Source organism: Aythya ferina, assembly GCF_964211825.1.
Source record: "Aythya ferina genome assembly, chromosome: 26".
Lineage (NCBI taxonomy): Eukaryota > Metazoa > Chordata > Aves > Anseriformes > Anatidae > Aythya > Aythya ferina.
This window is the reverse complement of record NC_140324.1, coordinates 5,442,222-5,465,985: the sequence shown is the minus strand read 5'-3', so window position 1 is coordinate 5,465,985 and position 23,764 is coordinate 5,442,222. Positions and strand designations below refer to the sequence as shown.

Genomic DNA, 23,764 nt, shown 5'->3' with positions numbered 1-23,764 from the left:
CACGCTGTTTGAATGCCCCGTGTGTAAGAGCTGCCGTCGGTGCAGGGAACAAGCCCTGCTTCTCTTTCCATAGCATTAAAAAAAAAAAAAAAAAAAGGTAGCTCAGGGGCACATTGTGCTGGGAAGGCTCCTAACGGCTCCCTTACCCCGATTATTTACCAGCTCCCTATCTTCTCAAGCAGCATTGAGCAAGCCGAGCCCGGCCATACAATGAGCATATTGTAGCCTGTGGTTCTGATGTAATTCCCACCAAACACTCTTTCCACAATGAAAACTTTAAGTTGCTTGAAACCAGGCTCCTCGCCCCCTCCGTCCCGGCGTGCAGAGCTGTGTCAAGTCCCAACAAACACGCTCTCCTCTCGCCAACAGAGGCTAAAATAAGCACAGTGCTCCAGGGAAGGGTATTCCTCAGTGTTTGCCCTGAATTCTTATTTTAGGGCTTTCTTGTAATCTTGCTTCAGCTCCGTGCGGCTGCCACGGGATCCTATTTTTGGGGAGAGGCGAAATAAGCTGGAGATAAGGAGAAGCACGGAGGGGGGGGCTGGGGTTTCACCCCAAGGCTCCCTGGGGGCAGGGGAGTGCTCGAGGTGCTGCCGCCTCTCCCGGAGGCTCGGGAAGGAGACTTGCAGTGATAAGGGAGCTTTTATAGGTCTGGGAATTTTATCTGCACGTTACAGCGACCTGAGCCTCTGTGTGTGTGTGTGGCGGGGACCTTTAACAGCCACGCGCTGCTGATTGGGAAATTCTCCGCTGCTTTCTCTACCAAAACACCGCAAGCTTGGCCAGCTGACTCAGACCCGTGCCCTCACCCGTGTTTTCTTTCCTTTGCCCTTATTAAAGACTCCGGCATCTCCCTCTCCCATTTCCAGTGTGGTTTCGGGCCCCCCAGGTGGGAAGCAGGAGGCTGGGGCAGGGCAGGGACCAGGCGAGGAGAGGAGCGCCCACGGCGCCCACGCTCCCCTGGCCATGCCGGGGTTTCTCCATCCCCTCTTGATGCTGTTTGGGTTTGGGGGAAGGCTCAGGCAGCCCTGTGAGGCGCAGGGTTCTCCTTCTTGGGGTGTAGAAAGCTCAGGAGTCATTTCACGACCTGCCACCCACTCAGCCCCCGGGGGAGTCGCAGCAGCGCGACCGCGGGCTCAGCCGGCGGCTGCTCGCTCGGCGGCGGCGCGGATAACGCTCTCAAATCACCCGATCCCGCAGCAAAATTGCCTTTTGTACACGAGGCTGATGGGTTTGTGTGAGCCCCCAGCACGGCCGGGGTGCCCTGCGTACCCTCGTAAAGGAGGGAGCTGCACCGAGCTGCACCGAGCTTCCCCTGCTGCTCCCAACGCCCTGAGCGCTGCTGCCCGCGGCCGTTCCCAGCTCGGATCCGTGCAGCTCTGGGAAGCTCTCAGGAAGCTTCGTGACACTCAGCCTAAACTTCCCTTTCTTTTATCTCCTTCTGTAACTTCATGCAGCGGTGCCACCGTGCAGCCCGGCTTCCTGCTTAGTCTCCGTTCGCCTCGCTTCAATGCGGGGCTGCTATCAGGCGCTCCCAGGCGAGGACAAACCCCGCGGTGGTCTAGCCAGGATATACAGATTTAGTCCTCGGTCTGCCAGCTGAAATCAGTAAATCAGGGCCTCCTTCGGGCCATAATTGAAGACATGAGCGTGTGTTTGATTAGCGCTGGTATCCGGGGCAAGTTCTGGGCTCGGGGATCTGAGAACTTATCCTGAAAGGCTTCTGTTGTGGCTGCGTGTGAAGACAGCCGGGCAGCAAAGCCTGAAGGAGTTTGTCGTCCCGTCCTCCTCATCGCTGTTCCCTGGGTGGTTGGGTTTTGGTGTGCCGGGGTCGTGGGCTTGCTGCTGAAGGGCTGGAGCAAAGCCGTGGGTTTTCCTTGCAGGACAACAAAAGCAGCCCTCCCCTCAGTGCTCTGTGCTCACTGCTCGTCCTTCAACCCCTCTCCTCTGGGTAAGGTCACAAAAGGGGTCGGATGTGAACAGCCTCGGGTTTAAAAACCCTCCCCGCAGTGGCTGACGTTCTGCTGGCGCGGTGGAGCTGCAGAACCGAAAGCGCTCGAAGCAGGGGAAGTTTGGGGCTGGTTTCGAAGAGCACGGAGGAAGTTTTGGGGCCCGTCCACCTGAGGAGGAGGCAGAAATGCTGCCGAGGAGATGGGCTGGGCACCTGGGGCTGCCGAGGGCCCGTCGTGGTGTCTGCAAGCACCCTGCAGCTTACTCAGCTCGGGCAGCGAGGGGAAGCTGCAGGTGACTGGAAGGGAGCAGGCTCAAAGCGAGAGCGCGGTGTGGGGCAGGGATGGGAGGTTTTGGGGTGCAAAACCCCAAAAGCCCTGCAGCAGCCCCGGCACTGCTGACACGCACATGGCAGCGTTGTAAGGGCTGGGGCTGCTTTTCTGCTCCTTGCTGAGCACTCCTTGCAGGTCCCGTGGCCACGCACCCTGTGGCCACTTCTTGCAGCAGAGCTCCCGTGGAAGCCACGAGCTCGTGCTGCTTCGTGTGCAGGGCGAGTTGGGGTTTTCCCCTCCGTGCACTTCGTGTGCTGACTGAACTGACCAGAAATGCAGGCAGGATGAGGACGGAGCAGACCTGGCAGCACGAGTTTGGATTTACGCTGCGCTCAACCCATAACAGCCCCTGGGCACCTCGAGCAAAGCCCCGCTTTGGTTTCTGCTTTAAATGATACAGCAGGGCGTTGATTTGGACATCCACACCATCTGTGGACGAGCGCAGGAGCCCAGCAGAGCCTCCTGCCCCCCGAGCACAGAGCTTGGGAACCTGCAGCCCAAAATCCCTGCTGAAATCTGCCCTAGCTGGGTGGCAGCCGCTGGGTGCCGACTGGGGGTGCCAACCGATGTGACTACCTTTGCACTCTGCTGTTATGTTTTGTTTTGTTGTTTGTTTTTTTTTTTTTTAAAAAAAAGGCACGGTCTAAAAATAAGCGTGGAGCTCTGCGGTGACTCACGGTGCCCGGTGCAGCACAGAGGCGCTGATTGTGTCTAATTGCCCTGCCCGAGGAACCACCCAGCCGGCGCCGGAGCTGCTGCAGATGGGGTGGAGAGGAGGTGGGGGCCGCATCCAGACCACCGGGGGCTCGGGCTGAGCTCTCCCGGCAGGTGCATCCCGGGGGATTTGCGCTCTCGGCCGGGCAGCCCTTTCCTTTAACGGGAAGGAAACTGAGAAACGGAGCTCCGCATCTCCAGGGATGCTTCTCCTTCCCAAATCCTTGATCTCTCAACTGCCCTAGTTTCATTTCAACACACTTCAGCAATTAATGGGATTTCTAGAGGCAGAGCTGAGCCGAGCCGGCACCGCTGGAGGCTGCAGCAGGGACTTTGTGCCCTACAAGACGTGGCCCAGTTCCAGCCTGCTGGAGCCGTGATTTACCTGGGCAGGGACGGCGTCTGGAGGGACAGTTTGTAACTGGAGGAGCTTCTGGGCACTCCTGGTACGTGTTTATTGCTGAACTCAAATGCTTCAGCTCCCCTGCCCTGTGCTGCCCGTGCTCTTTGTGCTCCGGGTGCTGCAGGACGAGGCGGTGGAGCCAAGCCAGGCTGTGTAAACGTGGGATGAACCTGTCCTGAGCAGAGCTTCCCCCCTGCGCCTTGAAGGCAGCGTTTCCCTGTCCTCCGGGACTGCTCCTCGCCACGCTCTCCCCGAGTATTGTCCCGCGCCATGGAAATCTGGAGGTCTTAAAGAAGGAAAAAAAAAAAAAAAAAAAAAAAGGAGGAAAAATTGCTGCACTCAGGAAAAAATTCAATAGCTCATTCAGCTGTTAAGCTACTGATGCAGGAAGTGTAAAAGAAAAATGGAGCCTGCTTTGTTCTGCCCAGACAAGGAGTAAATGCCATCGCCCTAACAGCCTTTTTCTGTTCCAAAAAAGCATGAGGTCATCTCCAGAAGCAGGAACCGCCGGGCGGGTTTGTGCTGGGTTACCAGCGCCGGGCTCCCCTGGCCCCAGTGCTGCTGGGGGGGTTTGGGAGCAGCCCCGGGGAGCCTTCGGGCAGCTTCTGAGCTGCCACGGGCCGTTGTGTGCCCACCCGTGGGTGTGCTCGGGGACCGGGTCCTGCAGGAGCTGCATGGAAGCGTGGCACTGCTGCCTTTTTCCTGCTAAAGCCGAGTGATTTGGGGCGATACTCCTTGATTTGGGGGTGCAGACCCGCTCGTTAGCTGCTTGAGTACTCGCTGCATCCCTTCCAGCTTGTTTTTCAGACAGATCCTGGATGTCGAGTCCCACCGAGGGAATCTCCTCGCGTCGCACCCTCCAGCACCGTGCATTAAATCCCCCGAGCTGCGCCGTGCCTCCGGCCTTGAAGCCTCTCCTCTGCTGCTGCCCTGTGCTCTCTGTGCACCCTGTGCTGCCCTCAGGCCACCAGGCACTATAAATTCAGCACTGCTGTGTCACGGATGGCTCGATGCACCTCTTCGGGGCTGCAGGGTTGGTGCCACCGCTCAGCGACACGGGGACCCTTTGCAGCACATGCAAAATGCTGCAGCAAAACGCTGCTGGAGCTCATGGGCATTTCAGTGGAAACTTTGGTCAAAAAACGCTCCAGGAGCATGTTCTCTGCCCCTGAGCATCTCTCCGGCTCCCTCCATCAGCACGGGCTTGCAGCCCACCCTGGTAGCTCGTCCCCCCAGCTCCTGGTGTGGAGGACGCCTGGAAGGTGCCCGGAGGATGCCCGGGTACGGCCACAGGAGCTGCTGGAGCTGCTGGGCACCAGGAGGTGCATTTTTCAGATGCTTTTCATCGGAGACTTCCATCGCCAGCGACCTCATGGCTGTTTTTATCTTGGAGTGTGGGGGGGAAGAGACAGGAGCAGCACAACCAGCAGTTCCTCAGATGTTGGCTTGTTTATTTAGCCTGTTAGGAGTGGCTGCTCCCAGCTATGAGAAGCATGGGAAGAATTCTGAAAGGAGAGGGATCAGTGCATATTTATTGCCTCGCGTCACGCTTCCTGCCAGCAGGCCGGAGAGGCGGCGGGTGGGAGTGTGCAGGTGGCAGCGATGGCTTAGGAGAGAAAAAAAAAGGCTTTGTTGGAGCGGCGTGAGCGATGGGCAGCGCCGGGTGCCAGCCTCGTGGGGCTGCCCGGCACCTCTCACAGCTCGGGGGCACGTTACAGCAAGCCTGGCTTTTTGCTGACACCTCCGTGGGCAGCAGTTTCGCCCTCGTTGTGTCCCCCTCCAAGCCCCGGCGTGATAATTCGGGGCAGGGCGGCACGGGGTCGGGGGCGCAAGGCTGGTGGTCCCCGCGGTGCCCTCACCGGGATGGAGCGAGGTCCGGGCTGAGCCTTCCCACACCGGGAGGTGGAGGAGAGGAGCGAGAGGGCAAAAACCCTGCGTGGAGCCCGGCCAGGAGGCTGAGCTGGAGGCGGCCGCTGCGCCGGGAGCCGCTGCTGAGTCACGGCTCCTCCACGGGCGGCTGCTGCACGCGGCTGACTCAGGGGCCGCGCTGGCTGCACGGGGCTGCTTGCGCTGCAGCAGCCAAAATCGCGCCGCCTTCGCCATCTACCTGGTACACGGAGAGCCGGCTGATGCAAAAACGCCTCCCGTGCCCGCCCGCGTTGACGTCAGGGGGCTGCAACGAGATGGTGCCGGGCGGGGGGGGGGTCGCAGGCGCAGGGCAGCCCCGTGGATGCCCTCCGAGCGCCCGTCGCGGTGGAAGCAGCGGGGTCCCGGCAGTGCCAGGAGCACCCTGCTTGTGAACAGCACAGACCCTTTTTGCTGGAAACGTGAGGAATGCGAATGTAAGGCCTCTGCTTGTGCCACTCGTGCTGCTGGGATCCTTTCCTGGGATCCTTCCAATTCTTCTGTTTAATAACAAAACCGATCCCGTGGGGCACGATGTGATTTTCCTCCAGGCAGAGTCTGAACTGGTGCAGGACGCCGTTGGGAGCATCCCCGTGTGCTTTCGGTTCATAACACGCACGCCGGTTTGAAACAGCAAATCCCCATCTTCCCAGAATTTGTCCCAACCTCACTGGTGGGACTCTGTCCTCCGCTGCTCTTCCCAAAAATAGGCAGAAGCTCACGGGGTGGCTGCGCCGCAGCCAAATCCTAGCTCGGGACTCGGTTGCTTCATTCTCGGGGTTGCTCTGTCCCTCGCCGTGCTCCCGGCTGGCTCCCTGCCTGCGTGCTGCAAGACCTCGAAACCTTTCATCACTGCCTCTTGTCAGCCGAGACCTTGAAACACCACTGGATAGAAGCGCCGCGACGCTCGCGCGTTCTCCTGCTTTTCACCTTCCCCTGTAGCTCTTTAACTCATCACAGCGGTGGTTTTCGTGCACTGCCCTACAGCCGTGGAGGTGCAGAGCCTCGCTGCAGCTCCCTGAGTGCCTCCACAGCCCGGGTTCAGCCCTCCGGTGAGCCCGGCCAGAGGAGCAGGGAAGGGGGAAGGCAGCCGGCACCTCGCAGGGACCGCGATGACTTCAGCCCCGCTGGAATTGCTTACACAGCCCGAACAACTCCTGAGTTAACGCTGTGCTAATCCAATGGGGGGATGTCCAAAATCGGGGCTGTGCTCCCCGGGCAGCGCTGCCCTTCCCGGGAATGCTGCAGAGGAGCCGGGGCAGGCGGATTAACCACGGGGACAGAGGGTGCCCAGCAGCAGAGGGGCACGGGAGGATCGATCTCCTGCTGAGCGCTCTCCTTCGGCCTCACTCAGCCAAACCCGTGGTGTTACCACCCCACAGTCACAACAAGCACCGGGAGGGGAGCAGCCTGCCCCGGGGAGGTGCAGAAACACCGAAGCGTTCGCCCCTCTTGCAGGAAGGAAGCCGGGGCGTGTGTGCGTGTGTGTTGGTGACGTGATGGGGGCAGGAGGACGCGCACGAGACCTGGCTGTCCCGACCGTCCCGTGCTTCCCCTGCAGGCCCGGCACAGCTGGCACCTCCCTGAGCATCTCCCAAGTGCAGAGTGAGTGAAAACACGAAGCTCGGAAGGGGGACGCCCTGGCTGTGCCCCGCGTGTCACCCTGATTTGCACCGCGTGCACCTTCCTCCAGCACCCTTCTGCCTGGCTGCTTTCCAAACGCCTTCACCTCGCCGGTTCCTTACGCAGCCGGCTGCCGAGTGACATCTTCGGAGTTTGGTTTGGCTTTAAAAAAAAAACCCTCCCGAGGACGCCCTTTGCGTGCCACGCAGCGACCCGCTGGATCTTCGTTCTGTGCTGAGGGCTTCCAGTCGTTAATGACGCGCTTAGTTAATTATTCACCGGGGTGCAGGAGTCCTGCCAGGCGGAGCCGTCCCGCAGCACCGCCGTGGTCACACCGGGTCCCCCAGCACGTGCCGTGGTCAGGGCCTCAGCACCAGGCAAATCCCCACGGCTGCATCTGGCTCCATCTCCGCACAGCCCCTGCCCTTGGTACCCGGGGTCCCACGCAGCAGCGGTGGCCAAGAAGGGAGCAGAAGAAGCTGCAGCTTTGGGGTTTGTTGCCATAAAACCTCCAGCTCCGTGCCACTGACGCTGCTCTGTGCGCTCGGACGAGGCGAGGCGCGTTGCTGTTCCCAGCAGTGGGGTCTCACCGGGTGCCAAACTGCAGCACAGAGCTCCTGTCGGCACAGGAGCAAGGGAAGGCAGGTGCCTGCACCTTCTGGGTGCCGTGCCCACCGAGCAAAGCTTCCTCTGACCTACACGTGTTGCTTTTCAAGGACTAACCCGACCACAGTTCAACGCCACCACCACGCAGCAGCGCGTCCCCGTGTCCGTGGGGCTCTGTGGGGCCGGCACCGGGCTGTGCCTCTCGCCCCGGCGCGGCGCTGCCGCGGGCCCACAAGTTCCTTCAAGGAGCCTGCCTTGGGCTGATTCATCGGCCCTGTTCCATAAACAGGAAGCTGGAAAAGTACAAGCAGGTGATGTTGCGCTGTTGCAAACACAAATTACAGCCCAGTGCTTGTGTTTTTTTGTTTTGTTTTCTTTTTTTTTTTCTTTCCTCCAGCTGCCTGCTGGCTCCTTACCCCGGTGAAGAGCTGTTTTATCAATGAGCAGCGGACTTTGCCGGGACGAGGTCCGTCGAGTTCACGGCGTGGTTGTAAGGAGCGGCGTGACGTGGAGGCGGCTCGTCCCCTTCCTACCGCTGCCTGCGCTGTTTTGCAGTGCCCTGAGATAACTGCTCGGCACGCAGCGGGGATTTATTAGGGCATGCAAATGAACAGGGGATGGCCACGAGTTGCTGCTCGCAAGCCAGCTGCCCAACGAGCCAAACCTGCCTGCTTTTTCGAGGGAGAAATGAGAGGAGAATTGAAGCAGCACTGCAGCTGATGGCCGGGTTTGTGCCGGGGTCGCTGGACACGGCTGCTGGAGGAGCTCAGGACCCGTCCTGCTTCTTCCTTCCAGTTTGCACAGCACCAAACCTCGTTGCAGCAGCCCGTGCCGCCCTGAGTAACACCTCCCAGGCCTCGAGAGGCAGAGGTTCCCAACCTCTGGTGGGCAGAGGTGAGGCTGCTGCAGCCTCTCCTGCTCCCCAGGTATTTTTTGCCCCGGGGCTGTCGGGCAGGGACCTCTGAGGCCACCTCTGCAGCCGCCCCGTGCGGGCAGCGGCACGGGAGCAGGATCCCGGCTCGGTGCTGCAGCCCCCGCCTCTGTCCCACGCCTACAGCCACAGCGATGGATTAGTCAGTGTCAGGTCACTCCGGTCCTGCAGACAAACTTCCCCTGGTGCTTCTTGTCCTTTCCTGGGAAGGCTCCTTGACCTCCTGGCATCTCCCTGCCGGGGCTCCCTGCCTGGTGGCGGCAGGAACCTGGCCCCACCTTTCTTATTCAAAGACTTTATGACTCCGTTATTTTCAGGAACGATTTGCAAAGTTACAGGTTGATAACACAGATCTGAGTCAGACGGTATCAAACATTTCTAGTTGACTCTCTGAGTCTCGTGGTGCAGAGGAAATCCTGGCAGAAGCAGGGGCCAGGGCAGGGCTGAGCGAGGCAGCAGGGAAATGAAAAGTGAGGGTGAGCACCCAGGGCGAGCACTGTCCCCGTCCTGCTCCCTGCCTGGCTCGCTGCAGTCATCACGTGGCAGGTTACCCCAGCTGGAAAATCTCTCTTGGTGTTTCCAGCCCCTTTCCTGAACGCGTTTGGCAGGACTTTCTGCAGAAAACGCTTCGTTTTTCCCCTCTCGTCGGCAAGTTTCTTTTTTTAATCCAAAAAAAAAAAAAAAAAAAAAGCCCAAAGAAAGAGCACTAAGAGTGCTGTTAAGAGGAAAGGAGAACTTGCAGCGAAATCGGGAAGCCTTTGGCTGCTGCCACCAGCTGAGAGCCCGCGGGAGCCTCCTGCACGTGGCCGTGGGGGTGAGGACGGGCGCGTGGTGCCGCGGCTGTCGCGGCGCGGTGCCAACCCCGCTGTCCCCTCCTTGTTTTGCAGTGTTCTCGCGTGCTGGGGCCTAGAGCCGATGGCAGACAATGTCAACAACTAACAACATAGCCCAGGCTCGCAAGCTGGTGGAGCAGCTCCGCATCGAGGCCGGCATCGAGAGGATCAAGGTGAGCGCAGCGCGTGGAGCGGCGCGGTGAGCCGGGCTGGCACGGGGCGGGAGGGATCCGTGCGAGGGTTTTGGGATTTCCCTGTGCGTGCTGCACGGTGTCTCCAGCCCTGGTGTTGCAGCTCGTCCTGACAAAAGCCCTTCCTGCAGCACTGTTTGTACCCAAGAGGTGAGGTCACGGCGCGGGGAGCTTCTCCTGGAGCCTGGGGCATCAGAGGTGACCGCAGCATCCGGGGGCTGCAGGCTCCTGGAGGTGAAGGCACCAAAGCTGCAGGGGCCAGAGCCAGCAAAGCCAAACCCCTGGGCTGGGTGTGTGCTTCTGTGTGGTACAACCTCATTTCCCCATCTTTTTGCTCGATATCTCCGCTGCCCTTTGCATCTTCTCTTGGAAAGTCTCTGCCTGTGCACTTCCTTCTCAGCTGCTGCTTTTTTCCCTTTCCTCTCAAACGCAGAATGACGGAGGCACGCGCTCACTTCTGCTTTCAGGCACTTCTAGGGTAGAACTAGGGAAAGTTAATTCAGCACCACAGTTGTCCTGGAGAGTCAACTGGGGTCTCACAGCCACGCTGTCCCCCAAGGGGCAGCACTGGGTCCTTTGGCAGTTCCCTCCCTATTCTGGGAACCTCCTGGGTGATTGTGAGCTCTGGGAGCAGCTTTGCTGGGGACAAATATCAGCCTGTGGGCAGCAGGGTTCAGGCGCTGTCACTCCCTGGCCACAACCCTGCACCCCCAGCTCGGGGGGACACCCCGAGGGGCTTGGGATGTGCAGAGGAACCGGGAGCAGCCCGAGGGAGGCAGGAGCAGGAGGCAAAAGCTGTTGGTGGAAGCTCCCTTGGCAGTGAGAAGCGCAAAAGAAACCCCCGTGCACGGCGATGAGAGGCACAGGAAGAACCAAACGCTGTAAAACCCGTAGGTGTGAAATCCACCTGCCAGTTTTTAATTTAACACCTCCCGGTCCAAGATGTTTTCTTTGACTTTCAGTCCCTGCTCCCTCTGCAGCAGCAGGTCCCCTGTCATCTGCGTGCAGGAGGAGCTGCTGCTGCTTTGAATATCTGTTTTCTTTTAAGCCAGCCTGAGGTTTTGTAGCTGTTTTTAGGGCCACCAGTTTCCAGACTCCGGCCAAGCACCCATCAGAGAGGCCATTTTAGGGAAGAGAAAATAAATTACAGGTCTTCCCCGGCCGAGACGTTGCTGACTCTCCTCGGGATGACTGTGTCTCCGCTCAGGATCCCAAAGTGTGCGCGCCGGGGAGGAGGGAGGGTGTGTGTATACTTAGCGACCTTTGTAGCTGTGACTATCTTAAATGCTTTGCTGGGAAAGAACAACAGCGCTGGGACCGCAGCACGCTGCTATTTGGGCTGAGCGGGGAAGACGTGCTGTCTGGGCGAGCTTTCAATAAATCCTAATCCACAAACCCTGCTCCGAAGGGAGCGTGCCAGGCCAGGCAGCTCCCCGAACACGGCGTCAGACGAGTCCTCCTGCGCCGTGCGCCTTCCTCCAGCTGCTGCTTTTGATACCCTGCAGCTGAAGTCGGTGAGACGTGGGCTCGCCTGCAGATAAATGAGCTAACGTGCTTCAGAGGTGAGGGGAAGGGGCTCCCTGCGAGCTGCTGGCGGGGCTTTGCCCGCAGCAATAGGGGTACCATGAGTGCCCTGGCAGGACGGTGATGGCGTGTCTTCCTCTCCCCAGTGCCTCCCAGTCTGTGCGCCCAGACCCCAAATGGTCTCGGCTGGAGCCCAATGATGAAGTCAAAAATGTGATTTTCCTGCTCCCCAGCCCCAGCAGCCCACACATTTGCCAGTCACGTCTTAGTGACCACGTTTTGCTCGCCCTCTGCTTGATTTTCTTTAAGCGCCGGGTGCAGGTTTCCAGGGCACTTGCTCTCGTAACAGGTTCATCCCCGCTCCTGGCAAGCTAATCTCTTTCTCCTTGCTTCGCTCGGAGATTAGGAGCAATTACTGTCTTATGTGAGTAATAGCTTTAATCTGGAGGCTTGACCTTGTCTCTGCAGAGCAGTTTTGCTGCTGGCTCCTGCAGGGGTTGATAAGCACGTTCAAGTGCAGGCCGGTAGCAGTTGGTGCTGGAGGTGTTCATTACTGGTGAGCACTTCAATACTTACTGCTGCAGCAATATCTGGCAGCTCCCATGAGTGCAGGCTGCAGGGAAACCTTCCCAGCCAACACGACAAGAGGACGGAGCCCATCCCGTGTTGCCAAAGCGCAGGTTAAAGGGCTTTGCCCAAAGCTGCAGAAAACCGCGCTTTTGTCGCAAGCTTCCCCTCCTCGCTTGGCACTCTCAGGTGCTGCTGAAAGGTTTAATAATTACAGCACCGGGCTGCCAAGTCCTGTTGGGCAGGTTGCATCGCTCTGCAGGCTGAGGAGCCTCGGCTGCGTGCCACCGTGTCCTCGGCAGGGCTGCAGGGCGCAGCGCACCCCAGGGCGCAGGGGACCCCAGGGCGCAGGGGACCCCCGGTGGGTGCCAGGCACGGCACTGGGGGGATTGCAGGCAGGCAGCCGGTTCGGTGGCAGGCTGGCAGGGCTAAATCTGAGCACAGTGGGTGCCCCTCGTGCCCTCGACGTGAGGTTTAGCTGCACGAAGAGGGGTGAGCAGCCCCCAGGAGCCCCCGCCACGAAGCTGTGCCGCGGAGCCCCAAAGGCTCCCATCTGGCAGATGCAGCGCGGTTGCGTGCGTGCTTTGGGGTTGGCCTGGTGTTCAACCAGCTATTAAGTTAATTAAAAAAATGGGTCTGCTGCGAGCCTCCAAAGCTGCCGGCACCTCCCTGCCTCGACTCCATCTGTGCCTCCCTCCCTCCCTCCCTCCCCGCTGCCGAAGCGTGCGGCCGTGCCGCTGCCCACCGCCGCGGCCTCTTCTGCCGGGCTGCTCTGGGCTCGCGGTTCCCAGAATACATCTTTGAACTAAAATAAGCAGGGCCTTAAGTAATAGCTTCTGATGGTTTCAAAACCTCCGTTTTTAACATCAGAGGACGGCCACTCCGGAGCTGGCGTTTTTATTCTTTCTCTTTTATCCCAAGGCCTTTGAGAGCCAGGACAATAATCTCTCTTCTGCATCTCCCACTCTCGGCTGGCAGCCTTTTTCCCAGACTCGTCGCTTAATTTATGTCAGACCTTAAAACCCTTTTTCCATGCCCATTTCCCCTTTTCATTTTCAACCATCTCTGTGAAGTTTCTGGTAGCAAAAGCTGTGTTACATCCCACCACGGAGCCCCGGCAAGCGCGGCGCCGTCCCCTCCTCGCGGCGCACCCCCAGCCCTCCACCTGGATCTCCTCGCTAACCTGCTCTTCCTTCCCATCCCTCAGGTCTCCAAAGCATCCTCCGAGCTCATGAATTACTGCGAGCAACATGCCAGGAACGACCCGCTGCTGGTTGGGGTGCCCGCCTCGGAGAATCCCTTTAAGGACAAAAAGCCTTGTATCATCCTATAGCTTCCCTCGCCCGGGCGCGTGCGATCTCTCCGGCAGGGCAGCACCGTTCCGTACCACCTGAAACCAAGCCACAAACCTAAAACCGCGCCGAGGGGTAAACACTAACGTCGGATTCACGTAGAACTTAAATCTCAAACAATTGCGAGTGCTTTAGAGACGGGTGGCTGCTCCTTGGGCAGGTGCCGCACTGAGAGGGGGCAAAATTTCAAAACAAAACAAAACAAAACAAAAAAAACGGGGTTTGGGGGTTTGGGGAGGGGGCGGGGGGGGCGTTTTTAATAGGGAGATTCAAAATTGGTACCGGGGTGCTGGAGGAAGCGGGGTTTTTATTGCGTTTGCCAATGGGATGCAAGGGGGTACCGGGACCTCGCCGTTGGGGGCGTTGAACAAAGGTCTGGGTGGGTCTGAGCTGATTAGTTTCCAATTAGCACGTCGTCGTTTCAGCCTGCGGGCTCCGTTTCTGGAGAGGGAACGAGGGAGAGGAGTCCAGGCGGGTGGCGATTTCCTAGAAAACTAGTACAAAAAAAAAACAAAACAACCCACCCCAAATCACAAATTGAAAAAATTGCTGTTGCAAATGAGTAAATCGAGCGCCGGGGAGGGGGCACGGAGGCAGCAGGGGGGGTCCCCGTCCCGCACGGCGCGGGGAGCCCTGAGAGCCGGTGGCTCTTGGTGGGGAGCTCCCGGCATGGGAACCGCCGGGGTTGGGCACCTCTGATCTCCTCGGGGTTTTGGGTTCTCTGTGGGGTTACCGCTGTTTTTTTCCCAAACAGGGCTGTGCTGGGGGCGGGGGGAGGGAAGGGGCTTTCTGCAGCGCAGCACCACGCGAGAAACCTTTGGAAACGGCCTTGTGGAGATCCCGGATCCCAAACACTACAGCTGGCAGATTGAGCAGTGCTCCCCAGCGCCCTTGCTCTTACCGAGAGCGGGAAGTGGAAATAATTCCCCCCAGCCCCGCTTGCTCGGGGAGATGAGGGTCAGGCTGTCGGGCAGTAGGGCAGCTCCCATCCCTTGGCCATCTCACCACGCCGTGTGAAGGGGGAGGCAGCTCGGCACGGCTCGGCACGGCACGCGGGGAGGAGCGGGGACACGGCGAGCAGCCCCCCTGGCACTCGGGGACAGGTCAGAGCTCAGGGAAGTCCCCACCGCATCCCACGGCCACCTCGCTCCCCGCAGTCACGGTGCCGTGGTTTATCCGAGCCCAGCCTGCTTGTGCGGGGCAGAGCCCGGGGCTCCGTGGTGAGGAGGAGGAGGAGGAGGAGGAGGAAGGCTGATGCTCCTCTTGGTAGGCAGAGGCCCCGTTGGGTTTCCTAACCACGACACCGGTACCCATTCCCAGTTCAAGTGAGTGCAGGCACCCGATTCTGTGGTCTAAAATAGTTTCAGAGGCTGTTTGGGGAAGAGAAGGACAAAAAAAAAAAAAACCCACACCTGATGTGAAAGGCTGGGAGCTTCCCCGTTCCCCCAGGGATTTTTGGGGCTCTGGTTTGGGACTCCACGACCGCCCGCTGGGACACAAAGCCCGAAAGAGGGGAGAGGAAGGAGCCCCTCGGTGTCTGCTCTGCTGCAGCTCGCCGGGAGGGAGGAAAACTGGCAAAAACACCGGGGGCTGCCGGTGGGGTCCCCGCGCTGGTGCAGGCTGGCGAGGCGAAGGCAGGGGGGGAGAGGAACGGGGCCGGTGGCCGGGGAGGGGGCCCCAGGAGGCTGCGGTGTTGGAGATGCTCCATTCACACTGCTTGGTTGCAGGTGTCGCCCTCGCTTTTTGAAGTGCGTGATCACTCGCCCTTTTTAAACGAAGTTGGGGTATGAAAAAAAAAAAAAAAAGGACAAAACGCGTTTTTAACACTACCCCCAACCGCAGCACCTCCCGTGTTCGTCTTGCAGCCGTTTCCCTGGGGTTTTTTTGCTGAACTGAGAACTCCAACCCCCGCCCCCCGTCTTCCCCACGTCCCACGGGTCCTCCCCGTCCCACCGTGAGCGGTGCCGGAGCTGCACCCAGGGGAATTTCATTCCTTTCCCTCTGGGAATTCGTTTCCCTCCCGGCCCCGCTCGCACCCCCAGCCCGGTGCCGTGCTCGTGCTGCGTCCCACCGCGCTCCCGCAGCTCCGCGCCGGGCACCGGCCACCAGCAGCGAGGTGACCCCGAGGGCTGCTCCCCGGCACGGCCACGGGCAAAGCCTTTTTTTTAATTTCAATCTCTCATCCAGCATCACGTCAAGCTCCCGAACGCCGCGTCTGTAGCGGGAAGCGAGCGCTGTCCCGAGGGTTTAGCCGCAGCAGGGCTTTCTCTTCTCCAGGAGGGAATTTCCTCTGTCCTTAATCTAGTACAGTTCCAGCCTTATTTTTCTACTCCAGATCGCTGATTCTTCCTCTATGTTAGAGACCAGAGCATGGTGCTATAGCCGGTGGGCCAGGCCAGCGCCCGAGCTGCAGGGCAGCGACACAGCCCCGCGTCCTGTCCCCAGGGGAGCGCAGGCGTCGGGCACGGCTGCTCCGTGCCCGGACCTGACCCCAGGGTGCTCCCCGCACCCCGAAACCCAGCGGGAGCGAGCCCTGCACCCAGACCCCTCCACACCCACCCCACGCCACCCGGACCGGCTGCGGGTGCTCTGCCGGTGGGTCCGGGCAGCGGGTTGGGGGGCAGGGAGCGTCCCCCCCCCCCCCGGTGTCGCACCCTCGCTGGGCACGCGTGGCCCCGTGCGGAGCCGCGGTCCTGGCCGAATCCTGCGCCCTGGGGCAGGCGGGGGGCTCAGGTCTGGTGCACGGCTGGGGATGGGAAATGGCTTCGGAGCTGGGGGGCCGCCTGCACCCAGCCCAGAGCCAGCTCCTGTCCCTCCTGGGGGGGGGGGACAGCGGGGACAGGGGTGCCCGGCCGGCTCCCCGCGGTGCCGTGCGCGGAGGGACGGAGGCTGCGGGGGCCCGGCCTCGCTGGCGGCTGCAGTCGGAGGCTCGCGAGGGGGGAAAATCCTCAACTTTTTTTTTTTTTTCCAATTTTTTCTTTTTTTTTTAATGTTTTTTTTTTTTTTTTTTCTCCTCGTCTGAGTAAATCGGTGATCATACTGTAGATGTTTTTGTATAGCATAAATATAAGTGCAAATTACGGTAGTTGCTTGTACTTTGTTAGTGCATTTGCCAAAAAAAAAAAAAAAGAAAAAAAAAGAAAAAAGAAAAGAAAAAAATGTTTAAAAGAAAAAAAAAAAAAAAAAAGACACTTTTCAGGACTTTTTAAGTGCTCCAGAATGCTAAGGGGGGGGCGAGGAGGTGGTTGGTGCCTCTTTTGTGCTGCTGCTCAGGCGTCGGGCAGCCAGTGCCAGCTCAGCGCCGGCTCCACAAAGGCCTTTTTTTGGATGTAAACACATGCCCAAATCTGCCTGAAGTTTTCTTTTTAGCATGTGGTGAAGCTGCTGCCAAAAATAGAAAGGAGAGGGACCGGAGAATAAAAGGGAGAGAGGAAACGTAGCTTCTATTTAATTTTTTTAAACCGGTCCCGTTTTCCTTGCCCTCCCCTCCCTGTCTCGGCGACCTTCCCGGGGGCGCAGCCTCGAGCCCCGCACGGTGCCCGCGTGGCCCCACAGCTCCCAGGCGGCTCGGTGCTGGTAATGGTGCTGGTACTGGTGCCTATACTGGTACTGGTGCCAGTACTGGTACTGGTGCCAGTACTGGTGCTGGTGCTGGAGCCAGAGCCAGGCACAGTTTGGTGCCGAGCAGCCTGGCCGCAGATCGCAGAGCTCGGGGCTGGCCCCACGGCGCCGCCGTCCCCAAAAATCGGCACCTTTGGTGCCCCCAGCAGAGCCCTCTTCCTCCGAGTACTTAAAAAGTCACCTTTATTTAACAAAAAGTGAAAATAACGCATTTACTTCATCGAGAAGAAGCCACGCGTCTGATACTTTGCGCTCTTTAATTTTTCTCTCTGGTCTATTATTATTATTATTATTTGCCAAATTCTGATATTGTTGCCAAACGCAAATCAAGGTTTGTAAAGACTGTACTTAGGAAGTAATCGGTGTATGTAACGTAGGCTCCTCATAACGTCTGCATTTTTGGATCTCTTGATTTTTATTTCTGGTGTGCCATAGACCAATTTCTTGCACAGTGTTTAATATTTCGTGGAATTGTTGTTAAGAAGTGAATTGATAACACAATAAAAAGGCTCACTTTTCATTTTGCCAGACCTCCTGCCCAGCCTGTCGTGCGGGGGGCGCGCGGGGGGCGCGTGGTGTGGGTGCCACCGAGCAGCGCGGTCCCGGGGCTCGGCGGCGTTCCGGGAAGAGCCGTGCTCACTGGGGATGTCGTTGGTGTTGGGTAACGACCGACCCTTCCTTCCTGCCGCTTTCTCTGGAGCTGCCTTCCACGAAGAGCTTTGCGCCCCTTTGGGCACTTCCTCCGCGTCCCCCTGCGTAAGGTCACCGGGCATTGCTTGGAAATCCTGACCCTGCCCCGGGCAGGATGGGACCGTCACCGGCGGGGCCGTGCGGGGTCTCCCCGCTCTCCCCCTGCGACCACCCAGGGGCAGATCCCCGACCTTGCCCCCAGCCGATCCCGCAGGTCGTGGGGACAGGCGAGGGTCCCTTCCCAGTGGGACCGCTCGGTTTTGGGGAGCAAAGAGCCCGGTTCCTCCTCCCCTTGCTCTGCAAGCCGGGGGACGCCGGTGGCCACTTGGGGCCACGCTGATGCGGGGCTGGGGCTCGGCAGGGCTCAGCACCGCCCGCGTCCCGCTGAGCGAAACCGAGAGCTGCGACTCTTCCCTTTTCAGTGAAAAGGAAGCGACCTCCGCCTGCTTCCCGGCACCTCCCGCCCGCCGCCGCTCTCCCAGCACCCGGCCTGAGGTCCGGGGCCGGCGTTGGCACCGTCGGGACCCGCGCTGCCTTTCCTGGAAGGCAACAAGCGGCCTCCCGGGCGCTTTGGGGAAAGGCTTGGAGCAGCTCCTGCCCGCCCGGGCCAGGCAGGAATGCGTGCAGCGTGCGGGCAGACTGGAGCCACGCTTCCTCCGCGTGCCTGGAATAGTTGGGATGCTTCAGCGTCTGACCCCAGCGCCGGGCGGAGGGCGGCAGGGGCCAGGCAGCACCGCGAGCGCTGCTCGGGCTCAGCTGCGGCACCCCGGGGGTTTTGGGGGCTCCTGGCACCGGTTACAGGGCAGTGCAGTGAGGGTGAAGGCGCCCCAAAGGGCCTGGAGAGCCTCAGGGGTGCGGAGGGGACCTGGTTTTGTTGTATCCTCGCCCCGCAGCAGTCTGGGGGGACGTGGCCTCACCGGAGCCACCGGTGACAAAGTCCCCTTGGTGACAGCTCCTCCTGTCCCCTCCCGCAGCGGGGTCCCCGTGTCTGCACCCCGCGGCTGCAGAGCTGCAACCTTCACCCCGCTCCCCCACAAAATGCTCAAACTGCCCCAAATTCCCTTAAAAAGCAGAGGCGAAATGCCGGAATCCTCAAAGCAAACCCGGGCCGTGCCTGGCAGCGCATGAAAGGCCCCGGACCCTCCTGCCGCGGGCGCAGGATCCGGCACCGAGCTGGGAGCAGGGCTAAAAATAGCGCGCCGGGGCTATATTTAGCTCCTCTGCAGCTATAATTATCTGCCCTCGGCGGCGGGGCCAAGGAAGCTGCTGGCACCACGGGGGCAAAAGTCGGTTCCTGCCGCAGGGACAAGAGGGGTCAGGGACAGCCAGCTGCCACCGTGCCGTGGGGACCCCCCCTGTGTCCCCACTAGGAGGATCCCGCAGCGTCCCCATCCCCGGTGTGACTCGGGGGTGGGCTCGGTGCCGGCGGGACGCCCGCGACGCAGCGGAACAGCGGCCGTGACGCCACAGGGAGGTTTCCTGCGCCAGCATCCGGCCCCCGCGCTGGGGGCTGCCGGAGCTGCCCTGGCTCCCGGCCTCAGTTTCCCCACCTGCAGCCCTGGTTTGTGGCCGGGGAGGGGGCGAGGAGGCTGGGGGAGGACGTCCCCGTGGCCGCATCTTGGAGACGCCGCCGCAGGGATGTCCCTGGAGGTCCCCAGTGCGTCACCCTGCGGCGCTCACGGCACCGAGTGGGAACGGGGCTGGGGGGGCCCCGGATGTGCAGGGGCGGCCGGGGACAGGGCCTGGGGCTGGAGCCAGCCCGGTGCCTGCAGCCAGCGGCCGCCCAGCCCAGACTCATAAATCAGCCCAGCCCAGCACAGCCCAGCCCAGGCCTCCACGCGCGCCGGGCTCAGACACAGCAGGGTCAGGCCCAGCCCTGTCTGGCCGCAGCCGCCCTTACCCAGAGCCAGGAAGGGGCCCGGCCCCCCGCCCTTATTGCACATGCTGTGCCCCCCCCCCCAGCACCAAAACACCCCCGTGGCCAGGGCCCTGAGCATGCACAACGCATTGCAAAGACCCTCGCAACACCCCCCCCAATTTCACGCCACCGTGCAGAGCCCCCATCCCCTGCGCACCCCCGGTGAGCGTGCCCCCAGCACATGCGCAAGCACACGAGCGCATGGACGCTTCCCCTCCTCTTCCAGGAACCTCTCGCTGGCGTTCCCAGGCCGAGGGACAGATCCAGCCCCATCCTTGGCACCGTCCCCAGCCCCGCCGGGGGGCCCGGGGTCGGCCCTTTCCCGTGGAAACTCCCCGGGGCGCGCGCTGCGATGGAAAGAGCCGCTGGGCTTGGCGCTGCTGGAAAAGTACCGGCCACGCGCTGTCCCCAACTGGGAAATGGGGGGACCCCGGGACAGGTCACTGCACCCCACGACCCTAAAGCAGGGGATGCAGCAGCCACGGTGCCACCAGGGATGGGGACAGGAGCAGCATGGTGCCACCCCGCACCGTGCACGCTGCAGGCGCATCCCCGAGGTGCAGCGGCGCGCGATCCCTGCACCCACATGCGCATGGCACCCATCCTGCACCCCCAAACCCAGCAGCCCCCCACCCACCCCCAGCACCCCCTCCCGCAGTGCTCAGGGGCACAGCCAGCACCCGGCTGGATGCGGCCCCGGTGCCGTGCAGCTCCCGGGGCTGTAATTACCGCCCGGTGCGAGCGCTGCTGGCGTCGCGCTGGCCCTGGCCGGCTCCCAGCACCGCCGGCAACGCTGGCACCGGGTGCTGGGCTGGGGGGGGGAAGGTGTGCGGGCCTGACCCCGCTGCTGTGGGGACACCGGGGGACACGGTGCTGGGGACACGGCTCGCACCATCCAAACCAAAACAGCCTAAAATCCCCATTCCCAGAGCTGGGGGGGGTCCCAGGACCCCCAAACCTCTCCATGCCCCCCCCCCAAGGGAACCCGGTGTCCCCCACCCAGGTGGCCTGGAGCAATTGGGGACAGGGAAGGGGTGCAACCATGCATGGCCCCACAGCCCCCCCTTAATCTCCCCAAACCCCTCCAAAAGCAGAGGGCAGCAACGGGGGGTGAGGGGCATGGGGGGGGTCTAGGGGTGCCCAGCAGGGTCTCTGTGTCCCTGGGGGGGGGTTTTGGGGGGGGGAGCAGCACGTGTGTGATCCCGGCTGCAGCACATCTGCGCGTGTGGGGGCGGCTGCACGCGGGCTCCGGGGTGGGCTGCGGCTGGGGCTGGGGCTGCTCCGTGGGTGTCCTGCCCACTGGGGGGGCACCGGGGGCTGCCTGCTGCTCGCGGGGGGCTGCCGTGCAGGGTGCGGGTGCTGGGGGGGGCGCTGGGAGGCTGTTGTCCCCCCCCACACACCCTTGCCAACACCCCCAGGACCCTGGCTCGGCTCTGCCTGATGGGTGGCCGCAGCGGCGCGGTGACAGCGGGGTCACCGGGGCCCCACGTGCTGCTGACTCACCAGTGAAATGAGTTTCGGGGAGGCTCAGCCCAGCCTCGGGCCCTTTCCCTGCTGCATTTTTCCCCTGGGGTGCACCCCCTCCCCCCAGTTATCCCCCTCCTTTCACCAGCAGCACGCACTGAGCTGTCACTGTCGCGCCGTGCCTCAGTTTCCCTCCGCGGTCACGGTGCCAAGGGGAGGGCTGGGGGCACATCCCCAAGACGGGGGGGCCCCCCGAGCAGGACAGGGCTCCGGGAGGAGCGGTGGCCACCGTGTCCCCCCCCCGGTGGCGTTGCCCTCCTGGCTGTGTCCCCGCAGCCCTGCGTGGCGGTGCCAGCTCTGGCTCAGCGCCCGGCCCTGGCAGGTCCCCGCGGGGACAGGGTGGCCCCGGCCGTGTGGCAGGGTCAGGGCAGACCCCGTGGGGGCATTTGGGGCCGGGGGGTGTGTGGGGGGGCAGGCACCAGTGCAGAGCAGCACAGTGCGTGTGTGTGCACGTGGGTGTGAGTGTGCAAACACAGGGGGGGCAGCTCAGGTCGCTGCCTCGGTTTCCCTCCCCCCTTGGTTATTGTTCTGCCCCTCCCCACCCCCAGGAACCCACCTGGGGGGGATCTGAGAAGGACCCAGGACCCCCCCCCTCCAAGGGGGGCACCCCAAGTGGCTCCACTCAGCAGCAGAGCCCCAGGCGCTGCCGATGCCTGGGCAGGTTTGTAAGGGTGGGGGGGCCACCACCTCCCTCCCACCCCCCCCCCACGGGGCTGCAGGAGGAAAGATTAAAGCCTGAGCTGTTCCTTTCCCCCCCCCACCAGACCCGGGGGCAGCAAGGCAGGGCGCTGAGCCAAGGGGGGGAGTCCTGGGGGTGGGGGGATTCCCTGGGGATCCTCCTCGCTGTGGGTGCTGTGAGAAAATCCCCCGGGGTGGGTGGGGGGGATGGGAATTTCCTGGCCCTGGGGGGCTCCCACACTGCCACATGCTATAGGGGACGGGGACACCCATCTGTCCCCACGCTATGGGGAAGCTCCAAACCCCCCCCAAAACCCTCAGTGCCCCCCCTGGGGGCTGCAGAGCCCCCCACATTAGGGCAGGGGAGCCCGGAGCAGCTGCTCCCTCCCCATCCCAAAACAAATCCAGGCAGCGCCCCCCCCCCCACGCACACCCTGCAGGGGCCAGGAAAGGGGAGGGGGGAGAAGACGAACGCAGACGCTGAGGTCAGTTTTATTGCAAATCCGATTTTATTTTCGCTCAGTACAAGAATAAACTCTGTAACAGATCTGGAGCAGGGTCTCTCCAAGTGGCTCCGAAGTGCACGAACTGCCCGCGGTGCTGCACGCCCTGTCCCAGCACCAGCAGCACCCCCTTGGAAAAAAAATAAAAAAAATAAAAAGTCCATCGGCAAATCCGTCCCTCCATCCGCAGTCCTCCATCCCTCGAGTCACGGATGCCAAAAAAAGAAAATAATAATAAAACACCAAAAAAGCCCTCGTCCTCCTCCCGGGGCTCCTCGGCACGGCCCCGTGGCCCCACACGACTCCTCGGCACGGCTCCGGCGCGCGTCCCCCGCCGGCACCGCTCGCCCTTCCCGCGCCCACCGGTGCGGCCGGGCTGCTCCCTTCTCTCCTCTCCGGTTTGAAAAAGAAAAATGAAGAATCGGCGGGTGTTTGGGTTGGTTTGGTTGAACTGCTGCTTGTTTCTCCTCCGTCTCCCTGCGGTTTTAGGGTTGTTTTTTTTTTTCCTCCTCCTCCTCCTCCTCCTCTTTCAGGCACCGCGCCGGGCGGCGCGAGGCCGGCTCAGCGCTCCTGGAGGCAGACGTAGGGCACCCACTGGTTCCTGTCGCGGCTCTCGGCGCAGTAACTCGCCACCTCCGCCAGCCCCTGGCTCTTCCAGGCGTCCGTGTGGGGGTTCTGGATACGGAAAGGGGGACGAAAACACGAGGTGAGCGTCGCCGGCACGCGGCCACGCAGCCCCCGAGTGACTCAGGGCCACCCGGCAGCGCCGTGCATCACAGCACCGGGTTGTGCATCAGCACCGTGCCATCAGCACCGCGCCGTCACCGCCACACTCACCGTGACCAGCAGGCAGTGAAGGTCTCGGGGCTCAGCGCCCGGCTCGGGGTCCCCCAGGAGGGAGGCGAGGCGCTGCATGCCCGAGACGCGCAGGATGTGGATGTCGTTGTCGCAGCAGAAGGCTTGGATCAGGGTGAAGTGGATCTGCAGGGCGATGTCGCCTTCGTCCTCCTCGTCCGTGGCCAGCACGCACAGCACCACGCTGTCGGGGTCTCTGCATGGGGGGGGGACGCGGCGTTAAATTGAGGGGGTCGGGATGGGTGCAGCCCTCACCCCCTCCATCCCCAAATACCGGAGCACGGTGCCGCCACCCCAGCGCACCCCAGGGTGCCGACGGCACCAGGCACAAAACCCTTGCACCCTCCCCAAAAAAAACATTTCCCCCCAATTCCCCCAGCCCCCCCCCATGCCCTGGGGCCCCCCCAGGCCACTCACACGTTCATCAGCTTGGCGGACTCGTAGACACCCACGGTCAGCCGGTCCTGCCGCTGCGCCGCCACCAGCACCCGCTCCACCGCCTCGCTCACCGCCTGCATCCTTTTTTTTTTTGGGGGGGGACACACAAAAAGGGGGGGGGTCCGGTGAGCGGCTGTAGAGCTGCCGGCCCCCCCCCTTCCATCCCCATGCACCCCCCCTGCGCTTACTTGCTGCTATCGCAAGGCACCAGCTCCTCCAGGGTCATGGTGCAATTGTAATCCAGCGGGCGGAACAGAAAAAAAAAAGCCCGAAAGGGATAATCCAAGAAGCGGCGAGGCTGCTCGCTGCGGCGCTGTCGCGATAGCGCTGTCGCGATATTTCCCCCCACTCCTCTTCCTCCAGCAAACGGCGTCCGCTCCGCGCTGCAGCCGGGCTCGGTCTGAGCCGCGCCGCGCCCGGCGCCTCCTTTTATAGCCTCCCGGGGGGGCGGGGCCGGGCGGCCCCCGCGGCGCTGATTGGCTGGGGCAGGGGGAGGGCGGCGCGGGGATTGGGCGCCCGCGGGGCGAGCCCCACGTGGGGCGCGTTGGGCTGCGGGGAAACCCCCGCCCCGAAACTTGCCCCCCCCGCAGGGACCGGGAACGGGGG

At 61.7% G+C, this 23,764-nt stretch overlaps 2 protein-coding genes across 3 annotated transcripts in view; one reads left to right on the top strand and one right to left on the bottom strand.

Annotated features, from left to right (window-relative positions):
* Positions 1-17,082, top strand: part of GNG7 (G protein subunit gamma 7) — a 64,873-nt gene extending 47,791 nt beyond the window's left edge. For both annotated transcript variants that reach the window (XM_084499002.1, XM_084499003.1), the window contains exons 3-4: positions 9,352-9,470; positions 12,787-17,082. In XM_084499002.1, the coding sequence (XP_084355128.1) occupies positions 9,390-9,470; positions 12,787-12,912 (207 nt within the window). In that variant the 5' untranslated portion in view covers positions 9,352-9,389 and the 3' untranslated portion in view covers positions 12,913-17,082. The remainder of the gene's footprint in view (positions 1-9,351; positions 9,471-12,786) is intronic.
* A 4,766-nt stretch (positions 17,083-21,848) lies between these two features.
* On the bottom strand, positions 21,849-23,554 carry GADD45B (growth arrest and DNA damage inducible beta). The gene is made up of 4 exons (XM_084498994.1): positions 23,347-23,554; positions 23,138-23,239; positions 22,703-22,916; positions 21,849-22,540 (listed from the first exon to the last, which is right to left on the bottom strand). The coding sequence occupies exons 1-4, from the start codon at positions 23,382-23,384 to the stop codon at positions 22,427-22,429; spliced, it is 468 nt and encodes a 155-aa protein (XP_084355120.1). The 5' UTR covers positions 23,385-23,554; the 3' UTR covers positions 21,849-22,426.
* Positions 23,555-23,764: the final 210 nt, after the last annotated feature.